A 25,330-nucleotide genomic window follows, 5' to 3' on the forward strand; every position below is an offset into this window, starting at 1 on the left:
CGAGGAATGCTTCAAGATGGAGAACTAGCAACATGATGCTTTTCTCTCTGTGTGACGCAACTCTTTTTCAAATTCCAGGAGGCGCAACATCTGTTTGAAGGCAGAATGTCTGTCCAAACAGCCTTTTCAATTATATATTGTTGTTAGGATGACCTGGCCTGCACATTCTACTCCACAGAAGCATCACTGCTTGGTGCAGATTGGGAAGCACAGTTGGAACTAAATAACATCCCCATGCGTTCAAAGCCAAAGATGTGAAGAGTTGTACTGGGTTAAGATGATATAAAAGACTACACATCAAATTATAACATTAGCAGGATTTGCTTGAGGCAGGCGGGTTAAATATAGTCGACACAGTCATGTTGCTGCAGCATTAGAACGTAGATATGAGAAGGAATTAAAAGCTGTTGAACATATGCGATTTATAATGAACCGGTTGAACAGAACTACAGATAAAGTCCTCCGTCCCTTCCTGTCCATTGTGCACCATGTGAGCACGGATTATGTCTAAATATAAGCAACACACTGCACACAAACTGAAGCTTTGCACGGAGGCTTTACGCTTCCTCATCTTTTAAGATTGCACTTTCATAGGTTACGTACACTTAGCCTGAGCTCAGCTCAGAGAGGACATTCAATACCAGCCATGCGCCCCCCCCCCCCCTGGAAACGGTGGTTCCTCACTGATCTCATTACAGGTCATTCAGCCCTTTGGGTTCGTGCGGCTACACCCACCAGCTCCAGTGGGCTCATCTCAAGAGGCTCGGGCTCATTGCTCTGCTTGCTCACTCTGCCTCCCCTCACCTGCTGTGGAGAGATCAGCTGGAATAACACGAGGACCCTGAGAGTGAAAGGCTCCATTAAAGAATCCCTGCGTCACGATCATCCTCGACAGAAGAAATGGAGCTTTGGTTTTTACAGAGTCCCACGTCTCCGTCCACCGGCAGCACACTTTTGCTTGAATGCGGGTCCCAGAGAAGGAGGACCACCTGCGGGCCTTTTTTTTCCAGGCCTTGCTGCCGCTCCGGTCGATCCGAGGCCTGACTTGTTTCAAATGGAAGAGATCAATCAAAAGCAAAAGGGTTATCGGGGTTATCAGATTGTGTGAAATGCAATAATATGAATACGAGGAGCGCTCTCCGCATCGCTGTAGCCATCGATCCCTCGTCTCCCATCGATGGCTGTGTGGAATAACACCAGCCCAAATCGATCAGTGTCTTCCATGTGCTGTCCGATATCACGAATACGTCCAACACTGTGAACGGGGCCACCTGGGATGTAAATCCTCGGGTCACCATTTGACAAAAAGAGGACCTGTCATTTCGACCGCCGTGCCGTCAAAAAGCTTCTGCCGTTGCTCTGAGAGACGAAGCCGCACAGACTCTGACAGCAACAAGGAGGAGCTCAGGTTCGGGGGCAGGAATCTGTCTTTTAGTTTAAATCCCCGGAGACGGTTACGTGACGTCGTGTTCACGTGACAATGGTGAACACTTCACTGGCAAATACTCAAAGACAAGATTGGTTTTCGTCATCGATCCCTCAATCATGTTTTTATGTTTCTCCCAAAGCGTTTATGTGCCATAACAGCTCTGCACTGTACAGTCGTGTGGATGGCGTGGTGTGAATGTAATGTGACCTTCTTTTCCGTTCACGGAGCAGGGATGAGTCACCAAAAAGGGCGTCTCACATTTCATTACCAAGCTTTGGGCGGCCAAAAGCAAACCGAAAAATAATCGTATTCGTAATACCAAAAAAATGTGATGAATAGGCATCAAAATGTTAATCATCAAGCTTATTATTCTTTTCCCCTTTGGCAAAAGTTTAATGTTTGCATGCTAACTCTTAATCTTTTCTCTCTTCTTTCAGCATTTTGGCTTCATTTGACTCTTTTCACCTCACTGACTCTCTTTGGTTCCTTCATTCCACCTCGTCCTGTTCAGCACGAACCTCAAAAAAACCCAAGAAGCATCGGCTCGGCCCGGTCTGGTTGGAAACAGGCCGGGACTATCAGCATTAGAGGAGCAATCGACCCCATATCGGCCTGTCAGCTGTTCATTTCTCTCATGTGAGTCTCATCAGACCCCCCCCCCCACCACCACCATACCGTGTCACCCCTTTGATGACTGTGACCACGAAATGGTGTTAAAGGAATTCGTTTCATACTTCAATCACAAACGTAAAGGGGTTTGAGATTTAAAGGCTCGCATTTCATAAAGCGGCTGGAATTATTTGGTTTTAATGGGCTCGGGTTCACCGGGGGGGGGGGGGGGGGGGGGGGACACAGAGCAACATGTGTCACTGAGGATTACAGCAGATCCCACCTTCACAGTCTGTCACTGACAATGGATCATCTCCATCTGGTGAAACGCTCCATCTTCCTTCTTCATCCATTAAGTAACACAGGACCACGAAACGAAAAGAGGTGAGTTTGTCTTTTTGGTGTGAGGTCGAGGAGAGAAAACTTCATTCCCCCCCCCCTGTAAAAAGGCCAGAGAAGGAAAACAAACCCTTTTCAAGCAGGTGAGATTAATTAGAAAAAAAAACTCTCACAAATAGAAAAGGGAATAAGATGAATCCTCTTTTTAAATATAGTCACTCCTCAAATAACACTCCTGCCGACACGCCGGACTCATGATGATTATTTCACAGCAGAAGCCGAGGTTCAACAAATGCCATCAATCCGTGTAACACGGCCCCTCGGCCCCTCAGAGACTCCTGAACGGGACGGAGGGTCGGAGGAAGGAAGTCAGGGCGACTGAAGGGGAGTGAGCTCATAACTCATGGACTACATGGAGCACACTGAGAGGGGGGGGGGCAGGGTGCGGGGGGAAGTGGAAAATGACAAAACACATTTTTAGACGAAGGCAATGAAAAGGTTGACACTGAAACTATAAAAAAAAAAGTAATAATGCAGGAGTGAAGAAGAGGGGGGATTATATTTTTCTCAAAAAGTTAAGTTCCTTATCTTTTTGACCCCACAGGTTCCAATAGATGCTGCAGGGAGGGGACGCTTCATTAACTTCATCTCGTTCACCTCTGAGCTCAATTTTTTTTCTTTTTCAAGTAAGCCCTCCATGAAAAATGTCCAAAATACAATTATATGCTACACTAATTTCTGACAATTCAATTATTATAAAACATGAAGCGTCTTGGTTTTGATGCAAAGAACATTTTCTACGCCGCCGTCGGTCAAATGCTACACGGTTTACCAAAAAAAAACACAAGATTAAACAGTAACACGTGTCAGAAAAAGAAAAAAAAAACCCTGGAGAGCAGGAACAGAGAGACAGCTTTTGTAGTTACGAACATGTCTCCTTCTCTCCTGGTTGTGAAGGAAAGGGGAAGATGGAGGATGAGTAAGTGGCAAACACAACGAATGGGTATCGGGCTTAGTGATGCTCCATGATGCATTTGGAAATCTCCCACAGTCCGCTGGGGGGGGGGCAAAGATGGCGTAAACATTTGCCAGCGTTCTAGTCTTGAATCTCTTCGGTGCATTTGTTGGGTTCCGTGTTTGTTGTGATGCTGAAAAATGGACATCTTTCTGCCGTTTCGTTCATAAGGGCAGCAGATTGTTTTCACAGCTTAGCGCATGTTTGGTATTTGGAGCTGTTCAATTTTTTCCTCAAGCATGAGCAGACCTTTTGACCCTCGCTGGAGAGAAGCGCGCGGCGTGACGCTCTCACCATGCTGCCCCCCCCCCCCCGAGAAGGGTGGCATGTGATTTATCTCGTCTGGAGCAAGCAACAGAAGCGCAGTGCATCGACGGGCTGAATGCCAAAAAATATATATTTTACTAATCAATACAAAAAGTATCTAACCATTTTAGTGTTATACGGCGAAGCCCCTTTTTTTTGAAGGCTGCTGAGTCATCTTGGCTTCTGTGGTGAGTCTCCCTCTTCATCCAGCCGCCGATGTAGGTGAGGTCCTGGTGGCAACATATTTCCTCCACCTTTTGGTAAGGGGTTTATTTGTGGTACTTGAAATCCTTTTTCCATCTATTTTTGCAAAGGAAATGAAAAACCGGCCCGCGGTAAAGCCTCCATTACTCCGTCGGGTTAAAATCCATTTCTGCACAGATCTCCTTATTTCATTGTGTCCTACCGGATATTTGGATTAACTTGCAATGATATAAGTGCGTTATTGAAAAAAGGGTGTTTCGTGAGGTCACGTGGACCTTGGCCCACCAAAATGGAAGCGTCTTAAAAACATGTTGTGCTGAGATTTGATGAGTTGATGTCAGCTGAAATGTCCAGATATCGGCATGCTTTGGGAAAAGATTAATATATGAAGAAGAAACTGATCTTAACGTAGTTTTTTAATTTATATTTGAATCAACACCTCATTTTGTTGAATGAGTGGATAGTATTGCCATTCACTGATATGTTTGAATTATTATTCTTTTACATGCAATCGACTTCCTCTCATGAGGATCGTTGAGACCTGAAGGTCAATTAAAATGCTGCTTGCGATTTTACAAAGTTCAACCTCCGTGTCCAACTGTTCGCTGCTTGTAACCTTAATAATCGGAATGTTTTTATGACGAACCGAATCAAATCGCACCGTGAGGACAGATTCCCGCTCTCAGCCACACGGGGCGGATGTTGCCTGAAGCAGCTGTCGAGATGTTGGTGACTACTTGACCCGCCTCTGCATACACAACTAATTACACAAGTAATTACCCAGCTAATTAACTCATTGATGCTGTTCTCTCACACAAAACAAAAGGAAGTGAAACCTTTTGAGATTAATGTTTTTTTTTGGAGTTTTCTCCAAAATGTTACTATAAATTAGATATAGTCGTGCGTGCAGTATATCAATAATCTATAAACATTTGCATGATGTAATATCCAAATAGATATATTTCAATTATATATTTCAAGTGTGCACAGCAAATATATCTGAATGGACCACGAAGGGGATTCCTCCATCCACCATTTTTATTTTGTAGCTTATGATGCGTTAAAAAAACGTATTCTCTCGTGCGTTTTTCCAACCCTGTATTCACTTTTTCTTCCACCGGAATTGTTTTCACTTCATTTCATTTTCTGAGCACCTGGGTGTGGCGCAGGGCGTCTCTCCGGGTAGCTCGCGCCTCGGTGGCATTTCCCCCCCCCCCCCTCCCCAAAACATGAACACGGGCTGCGCAACGCAGGTTGAAACACAAGCACACACCGGTGCTCCGGCAGAGAGGGGAAGCACACAGGCACAGCTTGTTTGCTGCTCGGCATTTGGTCGACTTCGGTGTCGGGCCTGACAACCTGGATAAAGGTCGAGGTCCGATGGTGTCTTGAAAACAAGCCTGTCTAAATAATCACTCACTCAACCCACGGCTTCTCGTGTTTAGAGACGTCCGGATGTGGCCCCCCGGTGTTATGAGCCAAATGTCACTGAGAAAATATAAAAGTCCCATAACAGGATTTAACGTCTCTCTCTCTCTCTGCCCCGGTCAATCTGATATCGGAGCATCCCGACGATCGATCGGTGGCGCTTGATAAGAAGTGTTCAGGCTTCCCACAGACAGGTGATTATGTTTTGTGGGGCGCAGCGTGGCCTTTTCACTGTCTGACACCACCAGTCCATTACAGCAGCGATCCGCAAGCAGCTGTAATCACTTGTAGGTGTTGCCGTGGGTACGATAAGGACGAAAAGAGCGGGAGCCGCAAAAGCCCGTCGAGGATCAATACGTCATCTTGTCCATGAACAAACAGACAGGCAAACGCTTGGTCCGTTTGCCTGTCGACAGATGGACGAGGAAACGGGTGATTTGGAACTTTCATGATGAATCGACTTCTCGGGGGGGGGGGGGGGCATGGCCACATCCAGATGATGATACATAATGTGTTTTACAGTCCTTCGTCATGCAATCACATAGTTCAGTGATCTGTAAATCCTCGAAAATATGTGATCAAGCTCACTAGCGGATCAATACACGATTAGCACATGGCAAAGGTCACAGTGGCTACAGGCAAGGCATCGGCGCACTGAATGATGCAAGAGCCACGGTGCCTGTGGAACTGGATGAAGAGACATTCTTCTATGGATGCAACTGATGGCTTTGAAGAAGTACGGATTAACGATTATCGGCGTCAACGGGAAATTGTTTTGAAGCTCAGAAAATTGTTAAAAATGCTGATCACAAACAGTCCGATCCCCAAAAATGTGAAACCATTTGAAAATAAACCGTTATTTAACAATAATTTGCCCTCAGCCACCCTGTACAAATCCTTCCCGAGTAGAGCTTGAACGAGCTCGACTCAATGCAACCTCTGTGACCAGTTCGCTCCAGTTCTTCACTAAACAGGACTTCCTGCTAACCGCTAACTACTAGCTCTCCTCCTGCCACGCTGCACACGGATCAGTCACATTTACAATGAAGCAAAATCAGGGGATCGGTAACCAAAACGCCATCAGCTCAATATCAGCCGTTGTTGGGATTTCCGATCCGTCCGCTTTATAACCCGAATACCTGAACTTATTGTCTTTAGCACCTTTCAAGTGTCTCTTTATATCCCAGGTACCCATGAGGACCTTCTCTTTATAACAAAACCAATGGTATAAATATACAGGAGGGTTTTTCTTCATAGATATCCTTCCCCTCAGGCAACGTGCAGTGTGTGTGTGTGTGTGTGTGTGTGTGTGTGTGTGTGTGTGTGTGTGTGTCAGTAGTACTGCCAGCTGCTGTGCAGGATCAGCTGAATTGTAATTGGTCCAGTTCTTTTGTTGTTCTTTTTCTGTTTTTGTTGTGTTCAGTCTTTTGAGTAAATTACCAGACAGGATTCCCAACATCTGAATGTAGATTTTAAATGTACTTTTGTCAGAAAGTGTAAATATATATGAAGAAGGCAGGATATGTTAAAGTCACAGTACAAGCGCTGGTGTTTACCCTAAGATTGCGTTAAAGGGAGCGATACCCTATTTACCAGATGACTTCAGCTCATTGTGAAGAGCTCTTACTTTTGCTTCATTCTGTTGTCTCTTGTGTTCAAACCCGGAGGTGTTTCTCTGACGCGTTGCTCTCGTTGCCGATGGGCTTTTACGGGCTGCTTAAATACATTCAGCCTGAAATAAACTTGCACGAAGGCCAGAATTCAATAGTGGTGTTGAGCCGGAAGGTGCAGTGACTTACAGCAAAGTTGGAGCAGAAAAGCTTGCTGCCAGTGTAAAATGTAATAGGCTTAAGCTAGTGGAAGCTAGCACGTGTCGTAGCGATAGCGTTGGCCCACTTTTCCAATCATGCCGGCCTAAAGCCTAAAGTAGCCGGACTGAGTCTTTGGTTCAATTTGCTGTATTTTGCTACGCCCTCTTAAGTCGTGAAACGTGGGTCTGACGTCTTGCTTCCTATTTCTTTCTGTCGTGTGACGCTATGTGACGCCACCACTTCCACAGGACTCAGGCGCCACTTTGCATATTTGGTTCTTTTTAAAAATCAATCTCTGCTGAAGTCGGACCGAATGTCGGAATCTAACACTGGCCGATTAAACGGGTTCATTTGGCTTCCGTGCCTTTCGAGTTACGCACATCTGTCACGGAACTACATTGTAAAGAGTAAATCGCTCTCACTAACAATTAAGACTATCATTTAAAATATTACCTTCTTGCATAAAGACGAATGGCTTCCCGGGGGGGGGGGGGGGGGGCGCACCGTCGCTGGCTCTCTGAACAAGTGGCTTTGCTGGAAGCGAGATGCCTCGATGGGCTGATACTACTTCATCTTGATTTAGCTGTCATTCCCCTAAATGAGCTGCTAAATCAATTGTGACGCGGGGCCGTCGTTCCACTGTGTCACTAAAAGGTTTACTGGGGGATAAAAACCATAAAAACCCTCAGAACAAGGTGAGGCGAGGCATAAAATTTCATGAGATGAAACGTTTCTCCCTTGTTCTAAGGATGCGGAGTACGGAGGTCATAAGACTTTAATTAAAACAAATGTATTAGATCTTAGATGATTAAACCTATGCTATTTATTAGGCTTATCCAAAGGTACTAAAAGTTTGGGCAAATACGGACAAATTGAAACAAAAATGACTCTTTTTCAGCAGTTAAAGAAATGAACCAGTGTCATATAAAATAAGCCACTCATAATAAATTGCAAGGACTGTCAATCTTTAACTTCCTTTTATGCTCATAAAGACATGGACCGGAATAAAACACAATTTTTGGGGCAAGATTAATCCCATAATTCATCAAGTGGATTCAATTATTTTACCTCCGATCTAAATTCTGTCTGAGAACAAACTCCAAATCAACATGAGAAGCAGGCATTTAAATAAATAGATTAGCTCGACCCAGGTTATTGCTTCATTCCAAAAGAGAACGAGTCCAACGGCTAAAAGATGAAATGTAACTCAAATGAGATGTTTTGAAAAGCCGACGAGGGGGGGGCATTTGTCACTAAGACGTGTTTAGCGAAATTGAAAAGTCGCCCACATCTGGAACCCGTGGGAACGGCGCTAAATTCAGCTTCTATTGGATCAGAAATACGCAACATGACAATGGTGTTAATACTGCGTTCTTTCATAAAACAGAATAAGTGAGCCAATGTTGTTCGACATGCAGCAAACGTCAGTAGAGCTCAGGCAGGAGGTGTTCCTTTAAAGCTGAGAACGTGGCGCCGTGTACAGCTTCAAAGCCATTTGATGATAAATGACCAGTCGAGGCCCAGGTCACGTTCCGCGACTTGCTTGTAGGGATTTGCATGTTAACTAGACCAGACTCGCCTTCTCCTCCCGGAACCTAAGCACCGGTCGGGTTCAGTCCGACTGTCTGCATCGGCCTGCAAGCTGTAACAAATGTCCCTTTTCTTTTTTCTGTTTCTTGGAGTGAGGTTTTTTGGAATGGAGCTTGGTGGGAGGTGCAGCGAGATCACCGCTCTGATACCCAGCTCCTCCGGTCCGCATGGCCACCGGACCTCGGGCGGCACATTCAACCCCAAATTGCTCCCAAAGGCCTTTAGTAAATTGTTGCTTCTCTCTTCTTTTTTTTTTTTGTGACTTGTTGACCGAGGAGAAGCAAACATTTTAACCGTAGCAGGGGCTCCACTGGGGGGGTAATTATCATTATAGCACTTAAAGGAGATGGCAAGAAAGCAAACGCTGAACACCTTCAGGAAGGGGGGGGGGGCGGTTGTGGAGCTTTGACCACAAAACCCACTGCAGAGGGGCAGGGCTCATTCACAGAATGATGAAAGGACGTGTCAGCGGCTAATGAGATCTGCCCCCCCCCCCTCCCCCGCACGCATTCACTCCGGCTGAGGTCCACACTGATGTCCTCTACCTCGTTATTGCAGCTTTACAATGAGACACATTTGTGCGGCAAATATATGAAGAAAAAAAAAAAAAAAACTTTAGACTGAGCATTTAAAAGGAAGTTTTATCGCGTTCTCTGCATGCTTGCCAAAAAAAAAAGTATTCTTCTGGAATCTGGCTCTATTTATCATAGTACTTGAATAATAGCCAGTATATTCACATCTGCTGGCCTGCCTTAAGAATGTTTTATTCAACACCGTGGTTCTTTGCAATGTTACTACTTATAAAATGAATTGATAAGAATATAACACACCAATGGCAGCTCGGGGCAATCTCTAATCAACCTTTTATTGCATTTGGTGTTTATCCAACAATAAAGATCATTTGCTTTAGTTTCTGTTGACAGGTTGAAGCGCTGAAATAACCCACAAGGGTCTGAGACAAATTCAACTGCCAAACACCAATTACAGCGAAGCCCCGGTGCAGTGGTGCAGTAACAGTGCAGGTCCAGATCAAGTGTAAAAAAAATAGGAAAAAAGGGACCCTCTGAGACACATCGATGATTTGCCATAATAAGACAGTTTCTACACTATATGAAAGCACGTTAACAATTACACAGGAGGTCAGCTTCTGTGGCATTAACAAAGGGTGAGGGAAAATGGCACAATGAGTGGGATGCTGAAGGCCTGTGTGCTCTTGCATGAATTTTTATATTTCTCTTTCCTTCCACTTAATGAAACCTTTTTAACTCTTCCGTAGGAGTCCCCCTTTGCTGCTGATACCGGGCCACTTGAGTGAGCTTTGTCCAGAAACCCAGCGAAATGTTTCTGCGGGCGAGAGGGCTTTGTTCCTCTCATCCCTGGGTCACCGCCTCTCCATTGTGCTCCAAATGTGCATCAGCGAAATTAAACAAATTCATAACAGGAGCCTTAACTTCTCAAATATGCTCCATTTGGAGAAGAACCGAATCCGTGTCAGGATGAACCCGTTGTGTTACTAGTCAAGAGGGAGCGGCCTGCCAGCGCGACACGTTTCAGGTGATGCACGTCGCAGATGCACAATGCAGTCATGAGACATGTCTCCACTGTGGTCGTGAAGGATCTTTATCCCCCCCCCCCCAACGCGCAAACGTTCTCCAGCTCCAGCTCACACCATGGTTCAAATAGTCAGATCTTCACCATCCGGACCACATCTGCATGCAGCGCAGTGCTGAGGAGACACTGCTAACTTCACCAGGCTGCCTGGTTTGTGACAGACGCGGTACAGATGGTGTTTGCCTCCACGCGCCGTAGGTAATCTGCACGTCTGCAACGTGTCTACGGGCTCCTCCCGGCTCCTCATCAGCATGCCGAGGTCGTGCTGGAGCATCGCCTCCATGCAGCAGCGTTCGAGGTCGTACCTCTCCTCTCCTCCGCATGACGTCATTTTATCACACGGTCATCGAAGATAAGTCGGTTACCTACCGCGACCATCTGCAGGTCCGTAAGAGCCGGGAGAGCCAGCTGGCATCTGGCTGACCTTTGGATTGCTGGGAAGCCATAACTCAAGACTCCCCCTAAATGACCACACACACACCACTCTCCATTAAAGGTTTACTGTTTAATCTATATTACAGACCGGACCGCTTCACTTCACGTCAGGAGCCTTTTCTCTTTTTTTGGGGGGGTTGTTGTAACGACCGTTATTCAATTAGAGTGGATGTTGATTGATTGGCGGCTATCTTGGAAAGTGGTTGACCTTCAACACAGCGGCGTGACGAAGCAGGCAATGGAAACATGAAGATGAGCTGAAATAGAATCGCACTATGTTGATCCCCCCCACAACCTGTGAGCTCACCGAAGCTGGCTTTCTTAACAAACAGAAGAAGAGGGGAATGCTAATATATACGCTGAGGACGAGGAGTAAAGAGTAAAGAAATATACATTTTAAGAGGCGAGGACACCGCTAACGTGCGTTAACGAAGAGGGAAAGCAGCGTGCGCTAATGACGGAGGGATCTGCGTGAGAGAGGAATCGAGAACACGCTGCTGCAGAGGCTCATTACTGTGTGCCGACTCCCGGGTGAGCGTGCACACACACACACACACACACACACAGAGGCCCTGCATGCTCCACCATGCACAGAAGGAACAACAACACCGTGGGAACATGTGTAAGATGCACAAGGGGTTGAGGGCGGTTCTCGTGGAGGAAGTTGCACGTCTTGTGGTTTGTGACACTCTGCGACTAGAGAGCGCATCGAGCAACACTTGCCCTGCTGGCTGTTGCAAATCAGATTAACGAGCACACAAAGCCAACATGAAAGGGTACGTTGTTTAGTCCAGCCACGTTCAAATAGTTTGCAATCTGCACCCTCGCTGCTAGAAGAGGTCAAATCCTCAAATCCTTCACACTGCACCGAAACATAACCAACACCTGGAGCTACTCGAAGTCGATCACATTCGGGCGGATCGTATGTCTTTTCATCCTCACAGCATCCTTCACAGTGTCCTAGCGCTGACTCACTTCATGCAAAACCCATGCATTTCTGTGACTGATGATGACATCGGTGAGTCAATACACAGCCTACATGTGATGTGAAAGTACAGGATTCCCCCGCCCACCCACCAAGTGCCATCCTAATCGTACCTCAGTGATCATTTCCTGTCTCACTGCAGAGCTTCTCTCCTGCAAGGCGTCGGCTTAGTGTCGATCGCACTGGAAGGCGGCAGTGGAAGCAGTGCCTGAGTCTGGTTCCACAGTATTCGGGAGCATCAAAGGGGCGAGCAGACACCTTCCATTTCCATCATTTATCAATGCAACTAATGATTATTTTTATGATTAAAAGAGCGTTTTTTTTTTATGAATACATTGATTTTTTGGCAGAGAATAGCAGAAGTGGACATTGTAAAAACCTTAGAGATAGGGTTTATTTATCACCAAAGAGAAGGAAAAAAAGCTCAATGATTAAATTAAGACAATTTAAAAGGCGACACTACATTTGCAGTCAACATGTTGTCATCTTAGTTTGCTTTTGTGCAATGACCACAAAAACATCTGATCCTTCAGCTCACCTCGGTCGGCAATCCGAATCATTGATGTTTAGAGGCCCAGAAATCCAAAATGATCTGTATGATGTCATTCGTGGTGACACTGGGCCCATTACGGTGAAACCTAAACACCTGGCCTGCTGCAGAGTCATGTGACTGAGCCACCAGCTGACCACACAGAACTTCTACATCACAACAAGGAGAAAGTTTATCACGTCAGACTTCCAAACAGCTTTATAATTGAAAAGTTAGAGCACAAAGGTTCTGGAATTTATTTTCAAGCGGGTTTTAAAGTCTAGTTGTTGAAAATAAAAGGTATTTGAGTAATATTTGTGCTAAAATGTCTAATTACCCATGAAACTGTTGCAAACACATGACAGCAATTCGTAAAAAGTGTTATTTTGCAGTGAGTCGAGCAGTAAACAACAATAAAAGCTTCAGTAAAGTAGAAGGAGATATTCCACTTGCCATGGATGGCTGGATCGAAAATGTGTTAAATAATTCATCAAATGAACACGAACACAAAAATATTTTCTGCACCTTGTAAGGAGAAGTACACAACAAACCGATTGGAAGACCAGCTACGGGGTGAAAATGAAATTAAGTGCTATTCTATTAATCACTTGTGTATTGTGACAGGCAATACCTCTCACTGCTTAGCAACCGCCTCCTGCAGGGCAACAGTCAGTGATGAGATTTACCAATCTCATCTTCTGCCTAAAGTGTCCGTCGTGTGGCAACAGAAAGCCCAACACGCCACGTTCTGCAGCGCCTCGCCGTTCGTCTACTTTCAGGCCGGCGCCGTTAACGACCCAAACAAATGCGCGAGGACGAGGGTCAAACAGCGGCAAAAAGCAACACAAACCAGACGCACAAGAAACACAGCTCCTGCTCAATGCATTAAAAAAAAAAAAAACACGTTGTGCCCGCCCCAGTCTTACCCTGAACAGGCGCAGGATGTTGGCCACCATGATGGAGACGGAGCTGGAGGAGGCGCCGATGACGCCCACCACCCTCTCGGGCTTGGTGATGACCGGCGCTCCCCCGCCCGCGCATTTCACGTCCGTCCCGTCCTTCTCGATCAGAGCCTGCACGAAGGTGAGCGACTGCTCCAGGGCGTGCGTGTCCCTGGAGCACGTGTCCAGGATGCGCGCCCCCAGCGTGATGTTGGGCAGCAGGTTGTGGTCGTTGTTGATGCGGTCGAGGGCAAAGAGCATGGCCTCCAGCCGGTGGATGCCCTTCTCCTTCTTCAGCTCCCCGCACGGCTTGCCGTCGTGGCCCCTGGCGTGCACCGGGAAGAGCCCGCCCAGGGAGATGTCCCCGTCGATGCGGATGGAGTTCAAGTGCGTTTGCCCCGGCCCTTTGGGTTTGGCGGCCTCGAGGGAGCCGCAGAGCAGCAGCAGCAGCGGGGGCAGCAGGGTCCGGCTGCCCCGATCCGGCCTGCGCGCCGGCGCTTGAAACATGGCGGCGGGGCCCGAGCACGCGTCGGCGCGGCCGAACCCGGGGGACGGCGGGAGGGCGGCAGCCAGGTGCGGCTTGAGGACGGCCGGAGGGTTAATGGAGACACCCCTCGGAGCGGCCGGCACAGAAAAGGCTTCCTCTCATGTCTCCTCTCCGTGCTCCCGGTCATTCAATTCACTTGGAATATATGAGGGACGGCGATTTCTCCTGTTCTCCGCTCCTCCTTCACTCCTCCGACCACGGCGGTCCGTTGTTATTCACAGGCTCGCCCGATGGGCATCCTTCACTCGGGGCATTAGGAAGAACAAAGGTGAATGGAAAGCTTTCTTCTCTCTCTCTCTCTGTGTCTCTTTCCACTCCACCTCAATCAGAAGTTTTTAATCTGCCCTGTTCCCCTGGGCAGGGATTTGGTATATGTCAGAGCCCTCAGGCTCGCTCAGGTCCACAGGCTTCACAGCCAATTCCTGAAAGATGAGAAAGAGAAGACGGTGAGACAATGCACAACCAAAACAGAAAGAAAAATGGCAAAGGAGACGATGGGATTCGTATGAGCTTTTCAGTAAAATATATTTTAGTGCTTAACCTTTTTAGTGCAGCATTAGGGGGAACGGACGGACAGTTTTGCTCCCAACCTGGTTTCTTTTTCTTATATAGTCTTCTTAGGCCGACCATTTTGAATTCAAAAAGGTTTCCATGGACACTCAAGGTTGAGAGGGCTGAGAGAGCCACACACGTCTTCTCCCATCAACCTTGTCTCTGTGCTCAGCTGCTATCACAACAGAGTGGGAGATTTTTGGACTATTACATTTTCTTTTCTTTCTGTTGAGATTAAGCCGGTTTGGAATGAAAGTGAAAAAAGGACCGACTGTTTTGTGGTTCCAGGACACGAAGACTGTGCTGCTGGAGAAGTGATTAGGTTGCTTTTGGTACTTTTCTAAGAAATCATTATTTTCCAGAACATGTTCCACCACGGCTGCCATATTACTACTTCAAAGCCAAACAACATTAGGGATTTAAAAATAACTGAACAGCCTACAGATCAATTCAGTTTGATCTTTTTGCCAAAATGGACCTCTTACCGATGTATTTCTGGCTCCTTCAGACAAAATCAATTACGTATATTGTAGTTGGTCTCAGAGTCTCTTAAGCTTGTCCAACTTGGTGCCTTGCGGGCTTAAAAAGAGTACAACAAACCAACGGTTTCACAAAACCAGTTTAAAATTGCAATAATTAAAGACCATTAAAGCTTGAGAGCAGCTTTAAACCCACAGTCGCCAAGAAGGAAAAACACATCACCTTAAGATTCCCCTTCAACAATCAGCTGACTTCTATATTCCAAGCCGCCAATCACACCGCCACGTGGTGCTGGTCATCTTCAAAATGACGCACAAAGGCACTTCTTTGCCCATCAAGGGATCCAAACAGATCCAAACAGAGACCTTATTTCCTAATCTGAGGTGTCAGGTAAAAAATACAAATTTAATATATATAGAGAGAGAAAATACATTTGTATAATCCTTTAGACACAAAATAGAGGGCTGCAAGCAACGATGTTGGCATGTAGACATGAACGCCTCACTGAAACCGCTTGTGAAGGAACAATCTCAGGAACATAATGGAGCTGTAGACATTGGTCTTCCCGCCGAAGCCTCGGATCGGCAGCGGCTGAGATTCATTGAGAGCGTATTGGAAGTGACAAGGTCCTTTGAATACAGCCGACTATCTCCTTGCGAGTAAGTCATTTTCATTCACTGCAGGCTGCCACTGCCGAGTGGAGCACATGACGACTGCAAACTCCCCCCCCCCCCCCCCCGTTAACCAAACACAAACCATGTCCAACACCACAGCGTACACAATCCTCGGCGTAGATTGGCAAGAGGAGCCAGTGATTGGATACAGCTGGAGGAATGGACGGGTTTCACAAGTTGCAGCAACATCGTTCGAGACAACGAGCAACTGAAAGAAATCACGCTTCAGAAACCGCACCAATCACATTTCAAGCGTTCACTTGGGTTAATGTGACTCCTCTCGGAGCTCTATTCAACAAGACATGTTGAACCGTTTTATTTTTTTAATTTCTAGGGCTGAAGGAGAGGAAAGAATGTATGTACCGCATACGTACATACCGGTCCTTAATGGCAAACCTCATTATGCACGGCATGCTTATCGGCTACAAAATGTCAAAGACGGCTGCAGGAATCACTGCAAACTCTTATCAGGAGAACAACCTTTCCTCAGGTGCCAAAGCAGGTCTCGGAATAGACTTTGCATTCATTTCAAAAGGCCTAACAACAACCTTTAGGGAAATAAGGTTGTGTTGTTAGGTGACCGTGCCAACTACAGCGGCCCAATCTGCAGAAAATATTGTCATTTAACAATTGGAATCTATATTTGCCTTCTGCAGGATCAAGATGTCTGTTTTGACAACTTAAGTAATGGAGGTTTGACTTAACGTGTGTTAAAATATTCTCAGATAAGAAGTCTGTGTAAGTCCCTGCGTGGGTGGCGTTTGACATTGTGTGCTTTGTCTACTCATCTACACACTATTTTCATATTTAGGAAAGTGTTGCAATGTGCAAAAAGTTGGAGGTTTAGAGGCGAGTTGAGCAGGTGAAGATGATGATGAAGATTTGATGCAGAAAGACGTGCTAAAGCATACTGCAGGGTGGGGTTGATAAGCGTATTTTCCACTGAGCCATATGTGCTGCTTCCACTCTACTCATCCAGCTACGGTCCCATTAGTATATGCCGCAAATGGAATGTTATAAATAAGAACAAAGATACATATCCAGATCAAATATATATATGTATTTGTTTTTCAGCAGATTGTTCCCCTCTTCATCTTCAGATCGTGCAGCTGCGGGATGGAGAAGCCAGCCGGGGAAAACTTTTATAGATGTGTTTTAGCTCTGCTCTCACAGATGGGCAGGAGGGGGGCTCTCTAATTGACACTCCAGCATGTTGATGCTGCACAGCGGATCAATAGGAAGGTGGAGGATGCTGCCCTGAGGAAAAGCGACTGGAGAGGACGGGCTCAAGCTGCATACGAGGACTGGTTCTGCCAATATGTTTCCAGCCAAAGAAAGAAAATGATAGGAACGAGTGATACGTTTGTACGTGGTCTGGGGGGTAATACATTATTTTTGACTGCAGTACAATTAGTAGCATACACTCAACTGAGCCTGCCATCTGTCGCCAATCTGCTTTTTCAGCCCGTCAACGCTAGACTAGAACATGTTGACACTGTTCTAATTTTAACATCAGTTTTATTGAATTGTTGCAGAAAGCTGCTGTCATTCCCGGCATCATTTTTTTTTTGTTGCAGCACTGCATCCCTGGAACCATGTCTATACATAATGTATCGTCACATCGGGTAATGCTGTTCAATAATGTAGCAATACGATGCACCTCACAATTCATGTATCGGCAATTTATTCCCTTGATAAAGAGATTCATCTTGTAGCTCATTAAAATCTCCCAGAGGGCACGAGTCCTTTCCCTGCTATGAAGATGCTCTAACATCAAAACAAGGGTTATTATGCTACAGAACCACGTAGGTCTATACTTTTGTCAGTGTCACCCATCGCTGCACAAATCTCCCACAACGCGCACTTTCGACAGAGTAAATCTTCAGGCCTTCACACGCCTCCATGCATCGCTGAAGGAAAAGTCTTCATTGCCAGCTGCCTCGCTGTGGATTTGAGACAAAAAGCAACCTTGATATCAGTTTGTGTCAGACTTCACAACAGAAAGAAACCTCCGCTCCCTCGGATCTCCGCAGCCCGAATGCTCGCGTTGCTTCGATCTTTTGTTTCATCCTCGTTTTTTTTTATTTATTAAAGCAGCAGCTCTGCAGCTGAGGAGTGTTTCCCACCACTTTTGAATGCTTCACAATATTAACTGAGTGCAGTTGTCAGAGTAAACAGTTAGCAGAGAGACAGCGGAGGCAAGCTGACGTGCACGCTGTATTGGAGAGCACTAGATTGCAGTTTAAACAGAACATGTCACATGACATCCGCCCCCCTGGTTTGGTTTCCCGCGTGACTCTGTTTATATTAGAGACCACCTGAAGCCCCTCATGAGGCAGGTATGAATGCTGCTGAGGAGCCAGGATTCGAGTAATCACACCCTATTTCCACAGGAAGAGCTCATTCTTCTTCACCATCCGGAGGGAAATCCGCCTCTCTCTTGCAATAATAATCAGCAAATCAGCATCAATTTCAGAGGATTTCTACAGCACACTCCTCAGCACACTTTCATTTCTGACATTAAATTATAATAAAAAGATTATATCGGCAGTAAAATTCAATTTGTAGGCAAAATGTTTAGTGATCGGACTGAAAGTATCAAAGATATATTCATTTTACAGCAATAATATTTGGGTATTTGCGTCTTAGTTTTATTTCTTAATTATTGATCATAAGGACTTTATCTTGATGATTTTTTTAAATGCGGCTAACTGAAAGATAAAATCTCCCAGAACCCCCCCCGATGACCCTTTAGATCTCTTTGTTTCGTGCATCCGCCACGCAAAGATCTTCTATTCACGAGGGATCGCTTCTGAAAATAAGGACGTATACGCAGAATTCATCTCCTCCTGGTCCATTAATCACCTCGATGTTCAACAGCGTGAGGACAGAAATGAATCATCTACGAAAGGGTTTCAGGTGAATCCCCCCCCCCCCCCCCCCCTCAAAAAAATACTGAAACAGGTTCATAAAAATAGATCAAATGCGTCTTGCGCCTCACTGAGAGAGGTGTCTACTGGGGAAAAGCGTTTTTCACCAAACTGAGAGAAGCATGATTGAAATGGACGTGGGATGCGTTGGGTCCGTGTTGGGATGGAGCGAGGGATTCACTACAAAAGACAGCAAAACCCAGTGATTTATTTAGAACCCTGAGACGTGTCTTTATTCCTGCTTCGACGGGACATTATGCAACAGCTGACTTTGGATTTCCCCTCCGAGGGAAACACGGGTGCAAATTATCTCACGGAAAAAAAAAAACATCGACTTCACGACCACAGCAGCGAGCCGCTCCACTTCGAGAACCGATCACAGCTCCGGTCCTCGTGCGGTCAGAGCCGCTGACGTAAAGGCCCCGTTGTGAAGAAAAATCGTAAGTGGTGTGGAAGAGCGAAGTAATGGGCCGTCCCTTGATTATTTTGTTTACTCGCGCTGGACGCTTTGCTGTGGGACCGCTGATGGCGGGCGAAGATCGCTGGGCCTGCGTCTGGCAGGATGTAAATGGCCCGAAATGCGAGAACGAGCCTCGATTTACGCTGCCGCGAAAGGAGCGGAAGGAGGCATCTCATGCTGCTTTAAAAAAAAAAAAAAAAAAAAAGGATGAAGATGCCGTGAGAGGAAATCAGAGGAGCGCATTAAAAAACTTGTTGACTTGGTTCCGAGGCTCCCGCACTTTGTTCAAGCTCTTCCTTTGAGAAGAAGGCGTTTCATCGGCCTCCTCCCTGCAAAGCTCCCCATTGCTGCCGACCATCACCTCGGGGGGGGGGGGCCTCGGGTGAACGGGGATTCGGATTTTCGAGCCACAGGTTAAAGACACATCCAGACGTGGCGGCCGTCTCGGAGCCTCCGGCCGGCGAAGGCGTCCCTCCCTCGCCCCCCCCCCCCCCCCTCCTGTGAGGCTGCTTAATGTACCGGTAAAAAAAGATGGCGTGAGGTGAAGCATCTCCAGCCTCCTGTTGACTCTGAGCGCCGGTTGGCAGCGATGCGGAGCCCGCTTCGTCCCACGGGTCAAACACACTTCCTACCCAGCCCCCCCCCCCCTCCCCCTTTTCTCTTTTGACTACGAAAACTATAAAGACGCAGGAAGTAGGAGGCTGAAATGTGGAGACAGACTATATCACAAGTCATCACTGTCAAGCGTGTCCTAGAAAGCGTCTAGGAGAAGGGGGAGGGGAAGCCGGGGGGGGACAGGGGGGGGCTGGGGGGGGGTCTCAGTCGATACAGAAGGCTGCTACTTCTCAGACACATTGATAGATTTACTGTATCTGTTGAGCTAGACCTGCCTGCCTGTCAGGATTAAGGAATTCATGTCTTATCAAGTCGGTGCCCCCTGGAAGACCGATTTTCTACGGAATCTCTGCGAAGCCGCAACAGAGGAGCACATCGGTAGAGTCGCGTTGGTTAGATTCCCACCGATAAAGGTCTCAAAGCTGAGACAAATGTTTCAGGGCTGCAGTTGAAGTTTGAGTCGATCTGACCTCAAACCATTCCTGAAAATCCTGTCAAGCATCTTACCAAACCATACTACATAAATATTTCACAAAACCCACAATACTCATATATATATATATATTAATAAAGTGTATCGGAGAGAGAAGGAGGCCTAGAGGGGGGGGGGGGATCATGGGTCCGCCTTTGGGAGACAACAAGGAACAAGCTCATGTCAAACCAATCCTAAAATACATTTAGAAATATCAACCCGAAAACCCAAGACGACCAACTTACGCTGAACTATCTTTTCTTAACAAATGAAGTGAAAATGATGTGTTGATGCTTCAGTTACCTGACGTCCCACAGAGCCTCATTACATGTGACCTAGAACCACATGGCCTCGAATCACTTATGCAATTCACAGTGGTGTTCAAATTATTTTTAGATTTGTCTTTAAGTGGAAAGGTAGATTCCTCAAAGGCTCAAAGGTCACACGATAACTAGCGACAACTAAGGAACACAGATGGTTACTCAGAGGTCAAAAGAAAACGCCTCCGCAGCATCTGTGCAGACAGAGAGCAGCAGTAACCTGCACGTTTCTTCTAGAGGGCGCTGCTTCACCAGAGACTCCATGATCTAAAGCTGCCTAAACGGGACCTCAAAGACATACATGTGATGGGATTCATTGAGTTTTTTAAGAGTCTCTCTTCGAGAGTCAGTTTTAGATATATTCAGGATTTTCATTTATTAGAACCCATCCTTTGATTTGGTTAAAAACAATACGTTAAAGGAAAGAAGACATTGCGTCAGCTCGGCTTTAGAACTGAAAAGATGAATCCATTTGTGAACTGAAAATGTATATGTGATTATTTTAATTTAATTTTAATTCTAATTGAATTTTGAGTCAAAAGCCATCGATAGTAACTTCTCCAGTTGAGTGTGGTTTTAACATGTTGTGTGATATCTGCTGTTTGGATTACAAATTCAGGATTTGGAATTTATGGATTTTAACCAGTGACCCTTTGTTTTCTGATCCCTCACCACTTAAAAGACCACTTAAACCACTATAAAATTCCTTAAAAGACCACTCTGAAAGTGGTGATGTGGGTTTTGTGAACCCATCGAACAACCAGCGAAGGGTGACACTCATTCTCAATGCATCACCAGACCGTCATGTGACCACCTGTTTCTGGTCACATGATGGTCTTCCCCCAAGGGGCCTTTTCCCAGCTGCCTGGAAATCCCCCCTGGGGAGGCCCCCGGGGCGAGAAGAGAGGGGGGGGTTCCACCTCCACCTCTCTGGCTCCTCTCTGCTCCACGCGGAGGAGCAGCGGCTCTACTGCGCTTTATCATTGAACATTTTTGTTTATGCATAACTCGTTTAATTACACTGCCACCTGTTCCTCAACCTGCGCCTTTCAAATGGAGCTTAAGCGCCAGTACAGGAAGGAAGACTCCCTTCACTACGCAACGTGTGATTCATTCACGCCTCGGTCGGCCTCCCAGCATTACGCCATCAGCTGATGGTGTAAACAAACAACCAAGCAATAAACCAATCCTGTTGTTGCAGTCAAACCTTCAAAGGGCTTCTCTCCGCTGTCTGCTTTTGGAGATTCAAATCTCTCGTCCTTTAAGGTCTCGTGAGCAACCAAAGACAACAGCCCCCCCCCCCCCGGAGAGCCGATTGGACCCACAGCAGATGTCGGCCAGCGAAGAGTCTCCTCGAAGAGCTGCAGGTGGGCCCGGGTCGCTCCGCTCAGCTGAATGGTGGCGAGCGACAGTCCCTTAAACCGCGCTGGACGGTGAAATTCGAGCTCAGTCGAAGCGGATTGTGAGAGTTCCAGCGGGAAAACACACACAAACACAGAGGTTTAGTGCAGGCCATTAATTTAAGCCTGCAACTGTTTTTTTGGCTCCAGGGAAAGGTTTTGGGAGAAGAGGACGGTTTTGCTTGATTAGGGGATTAACTAATATTTGCTAAAAGACTTCTGCACTGTGCGATAAGAGCAATTTCACAGGGGATTTGGATGTTCAGGATGTGCCATTTGTTTCGGGTCTGAGACAATGTACGTTCTGAGTCTCCTGCGAGAGACGTTTGTTTGCTTAACGAGCAGGAAATTGCATTTAGAGCAGACACATTCGTGTGACCTAAAAGCGCGTGTCTGCTGACGGAGTCACATTGAGTGGATACTAGATGGTGGTCAGAGGATGGCCATGTCGTAACACTCGGCTCTATGCGCTTCTGACACTTGAGCCGCTAACACGGGCCTCGCGGCGTGATCTAGGACCACCCTTTGAATGAATGTCTTTAACAGCATTTCTCTCAGGACATCTACATAGAGCCCTTAGAACAGAGTGTTGTGCTGATGTAATGGAGTGATGGAGTTAAACGCCTGGTGTTGTGCCCGCTGAGACGAAACAGCTGCATTGCATCTCTAAGAGGAGGACAAAGAAAAATCAATAATTGGAGATTCCCCCGAATATCAGCTAAATAACGCGCACACACACCGGCCTTCGGGCCTCTTGAGGAATGTAATCGCGATGCGACACTTTCGGGGGACAACGATGCGATCTCGAATGAGGCGATGTGAATGGACAGGAAACGGACATCGTTGGAGGAGAAAGGTGTCTCTCTCTCTCTCCTCCAGGGGATAAGGGTGCATTCATGTCACCAGTCAAACATCAGTGTGCCCTGCCGTGACGTCCCAAGCTGCCCTGAACAATGCAACAAGTCCTCGGGGGGGGAGGAAAAGAAAGGATGTTTACTTTATAGAATGCAAAGCTTGGCTTTTCTCTACCAATATAATGAATACAGCACGCCTTTGTTACTGATTGAATGTAGGAGTGCACGTCTCCACATTAGCGCTCCATTTGGTCCCGGAGGAGTGGGATTGTGGGACATCGTGCGGTTTCCGGGTTGTGAGAGAGTGAGCGACCCTCCGAAACGCTCCCCGCGCCTAATGGCGCCCTCACAGCCTCCTCTCGCCGCGTCCCACTGACCGCTTCATCAGGTGTTAATTAACTGACACAACCCTAAAAAACAGGTTCTGATTACTTCCCACCCCCCGCCCCCCCGCCCCCCTTCCACAGCCAAGATTTATTTGAAAACCCATTTGGAGGACGGAACTATATCTCTTATGTATATTGTCACTATCTGAAGTAATAGCTAAACAAGGAAATGACTATGTTGGGGGAAATCAATTCATTTTCTTAAAGTTAGCGGCACTTATTAAACTGACATCCAATTTGCTGAGATTAAGGGAAAGCGCTTATCGAGGCAAGCGCATCAACGCGGGCTCTGAATCATCCTGCACAGGAGCACAGCTCCAGAGTAGAACAAGTCAACAACGGCGTCTGATGTGGCGCCCGTGTGGTCAAACCTGCTCGCTGTCGTTGCTGTTTACATTACTCCCAATGCAGATTCCTTCAAAAGCTTCCTTGAGTCCTTGCTTCCTATGCGAAAGGAGAGATTTGCATTGAGTTTGTGAACAGGTGCACTGTGTCCTGTACAAACAGCACAGAGGAAGTGGGAATGCAGATTCTCAGTGCACACGTTTAAACACATGGGGGAAATGGACCTGTGTTCTTTTTGGTAATGATAAATATCCAAAACCACTGGTTTTCTTTCAATAAAGAAAAATAATTATGACCTAATACGTGATTTAATTTTCACTTAGGAACTATGACTCTTTACACTTTAAGTCCTGCACGTCTCACTGTTCCCTTGTAATAGAAAGTTCTGCTTCACTGGAGCCACAGCTCACAAAATAATGCGGCAGGACCGTGTAGCCTTCACTTCGCTATAATAAATCAATTATTTTATGTAAAAAAAAAAATTATAATCAGACCAAGAGTATGCAGCACACTCGTGGCTCTATGAGGCAGTTAAAGAGCAGCGAAGCAATGTCAAAATATTATTATCATTCAACTTGATAGCCGGACGCCCGGTGACATGGTGGCGTTTAGCAGGCATGGTCCTCGTCTTAGTTTGTGGTGTCCGGGTGTCCGTCATCAGCACTAAAGGCAGAACAGAACCGCTCGGTTCTGCAGGTGTTCAGTGATGATCACGAAGCGCTGTGGTGCCTCTGAACGGCTTCTTTTGGAAACGTTGATTAGTTTCACTGGGTGAATGAACAATTTGACCTGTGTACAGTTCTTATTTATATGCTAATTCACCGTCTGATCGAGACAAATTAAGATATTTCACTAACAAAACTAATGTACCTTAAAGAAAGAAAATAAACATAATGATATGATAAAAAATAAATATTTATAGTCGTCCAAGTCAAATCACAATGAAGCTCTTTGTATAACTCTACATTTGGCATGTCATTAATTCTGTTTGCATGTTATAAGAGAACACCACTCAGGCCTAACATTGAACCCATTAAGACAATATAAAGTACTTACTGGTCTCTGTAAATACCAGTAAAAGCTGCATGTTACTGCAGATGTGCTTCCTCCGGCTGAGAGCACCATGAAGCAAACATTTAGAGCACGATGTACACAGGCCCCTCGCTCCCATTACCCATCTCATCACGTTCCTTTCTTCCATATGCACGTAAACACGATACGGTACAGAAAGGAAGCCCCATGACTGCTGTCAAAGAGACGTTAAAGTCGACCGATATACTCAGAGTTTTTTTTTTTTTTATCCGGCTGTGCAATCGTTGTCCGAGTCTCGGTGGGGGGGAAGAAGGTCAGAACAGAAAAAAAAAGACAAAACGGTAAACACAGAGAGTTTGTCTCCACCTGCACAAAGAGAGCCTCAAAAAGAAAACATAGACGTTTTCAGCTTGGCATGAAAAATGACCACCAAACAACACTGGTATGTAAATGTGGACATTTCAAACCCCTTTTCCTCCTCTTTTTAATGTTTCTAAATTCAAAAACTCCATCAATCAACCCGGTCATTTTCTCGCCTTCCCTCATACTTCATAGTGCACCAAAAATACTCAGCAGGAAAACAAAGGAAGGGGGAAAGAAATCAATGTGATTGAACACAGAGTGGCCGGTCTCTAACGTCGGAAGCGTCTTCCTGCACTCAGCAGGCCCCAGACGCCACAACACCGACGGCACCGAAGTTTTCGGGGGGGCGTGTGAGGGCGGACGCGCGAAAGCAGAAAGAACGTCCCGGGGACCGGGCCGGTTGTCACGGAGACGGCAGCAAACCGTCGTAACGTCGGGGTTTTTTTTTTATGTTGCTCATTAGGGCCAGTAATGATTTGTGGATGCGTCGTAAGGTGCGGGAGCTGCGTCTCGTTTGAAGCCCTGCGCTGCTTCTTCAGACGCTGGTGTTTACTGAGATATTTCATTGCTGCTAATATCGTAATTTACATTCTGCCACTGATCCACCGCTGCACATATTCTCTTTTTGTTTAACTGAATAATCAATGAAAACCTAGTATTCAGTCTTT

General features: G+C 46.3%; 1 protein-coding gene across 3 annotated transcripts in view; it reads right to left on the reverse strand.

Annotated features, from left to right (window-relative positions):
• grm4 (glutamate receptor, metabotropic 4) overlaps positions 1–25,330 on the reverse strand; it is an 88,563-nt gene that overhangs the window by 53,012 nt on the left and 10,221 nt on the right. For all 3 annotated transcript variants that reach the window (XM_037490365.2, XM_037490364.2, XM_037490363.2), the window contains exon 2: positions 13,218–14,201. In XM_037490365.2, coding sequence (XP_037346262.2) covers positions 13,218–13,739 — 522 coding nt within the window. In that variant the 5' untranslated portion in view covers positions 13,740–14,201. The remainder of the gene's footprint in view (positions 1–13,217; positions 14,202–25,330) is intronic.

Source organism: Pungitius pungitius, chromosome 8 (genome assembly GCF_949316345.1).
Source record: "Pungitius pungitius chromosome 8, fPunPun2.1, whole genome shotgun sequence".
Lineage (NCBI taxonomy): Eukaryota > Metazoa > Chordata > Actinopteri > Perciformes > Gasterosteidae > Pungitius > Pungitius pungitius.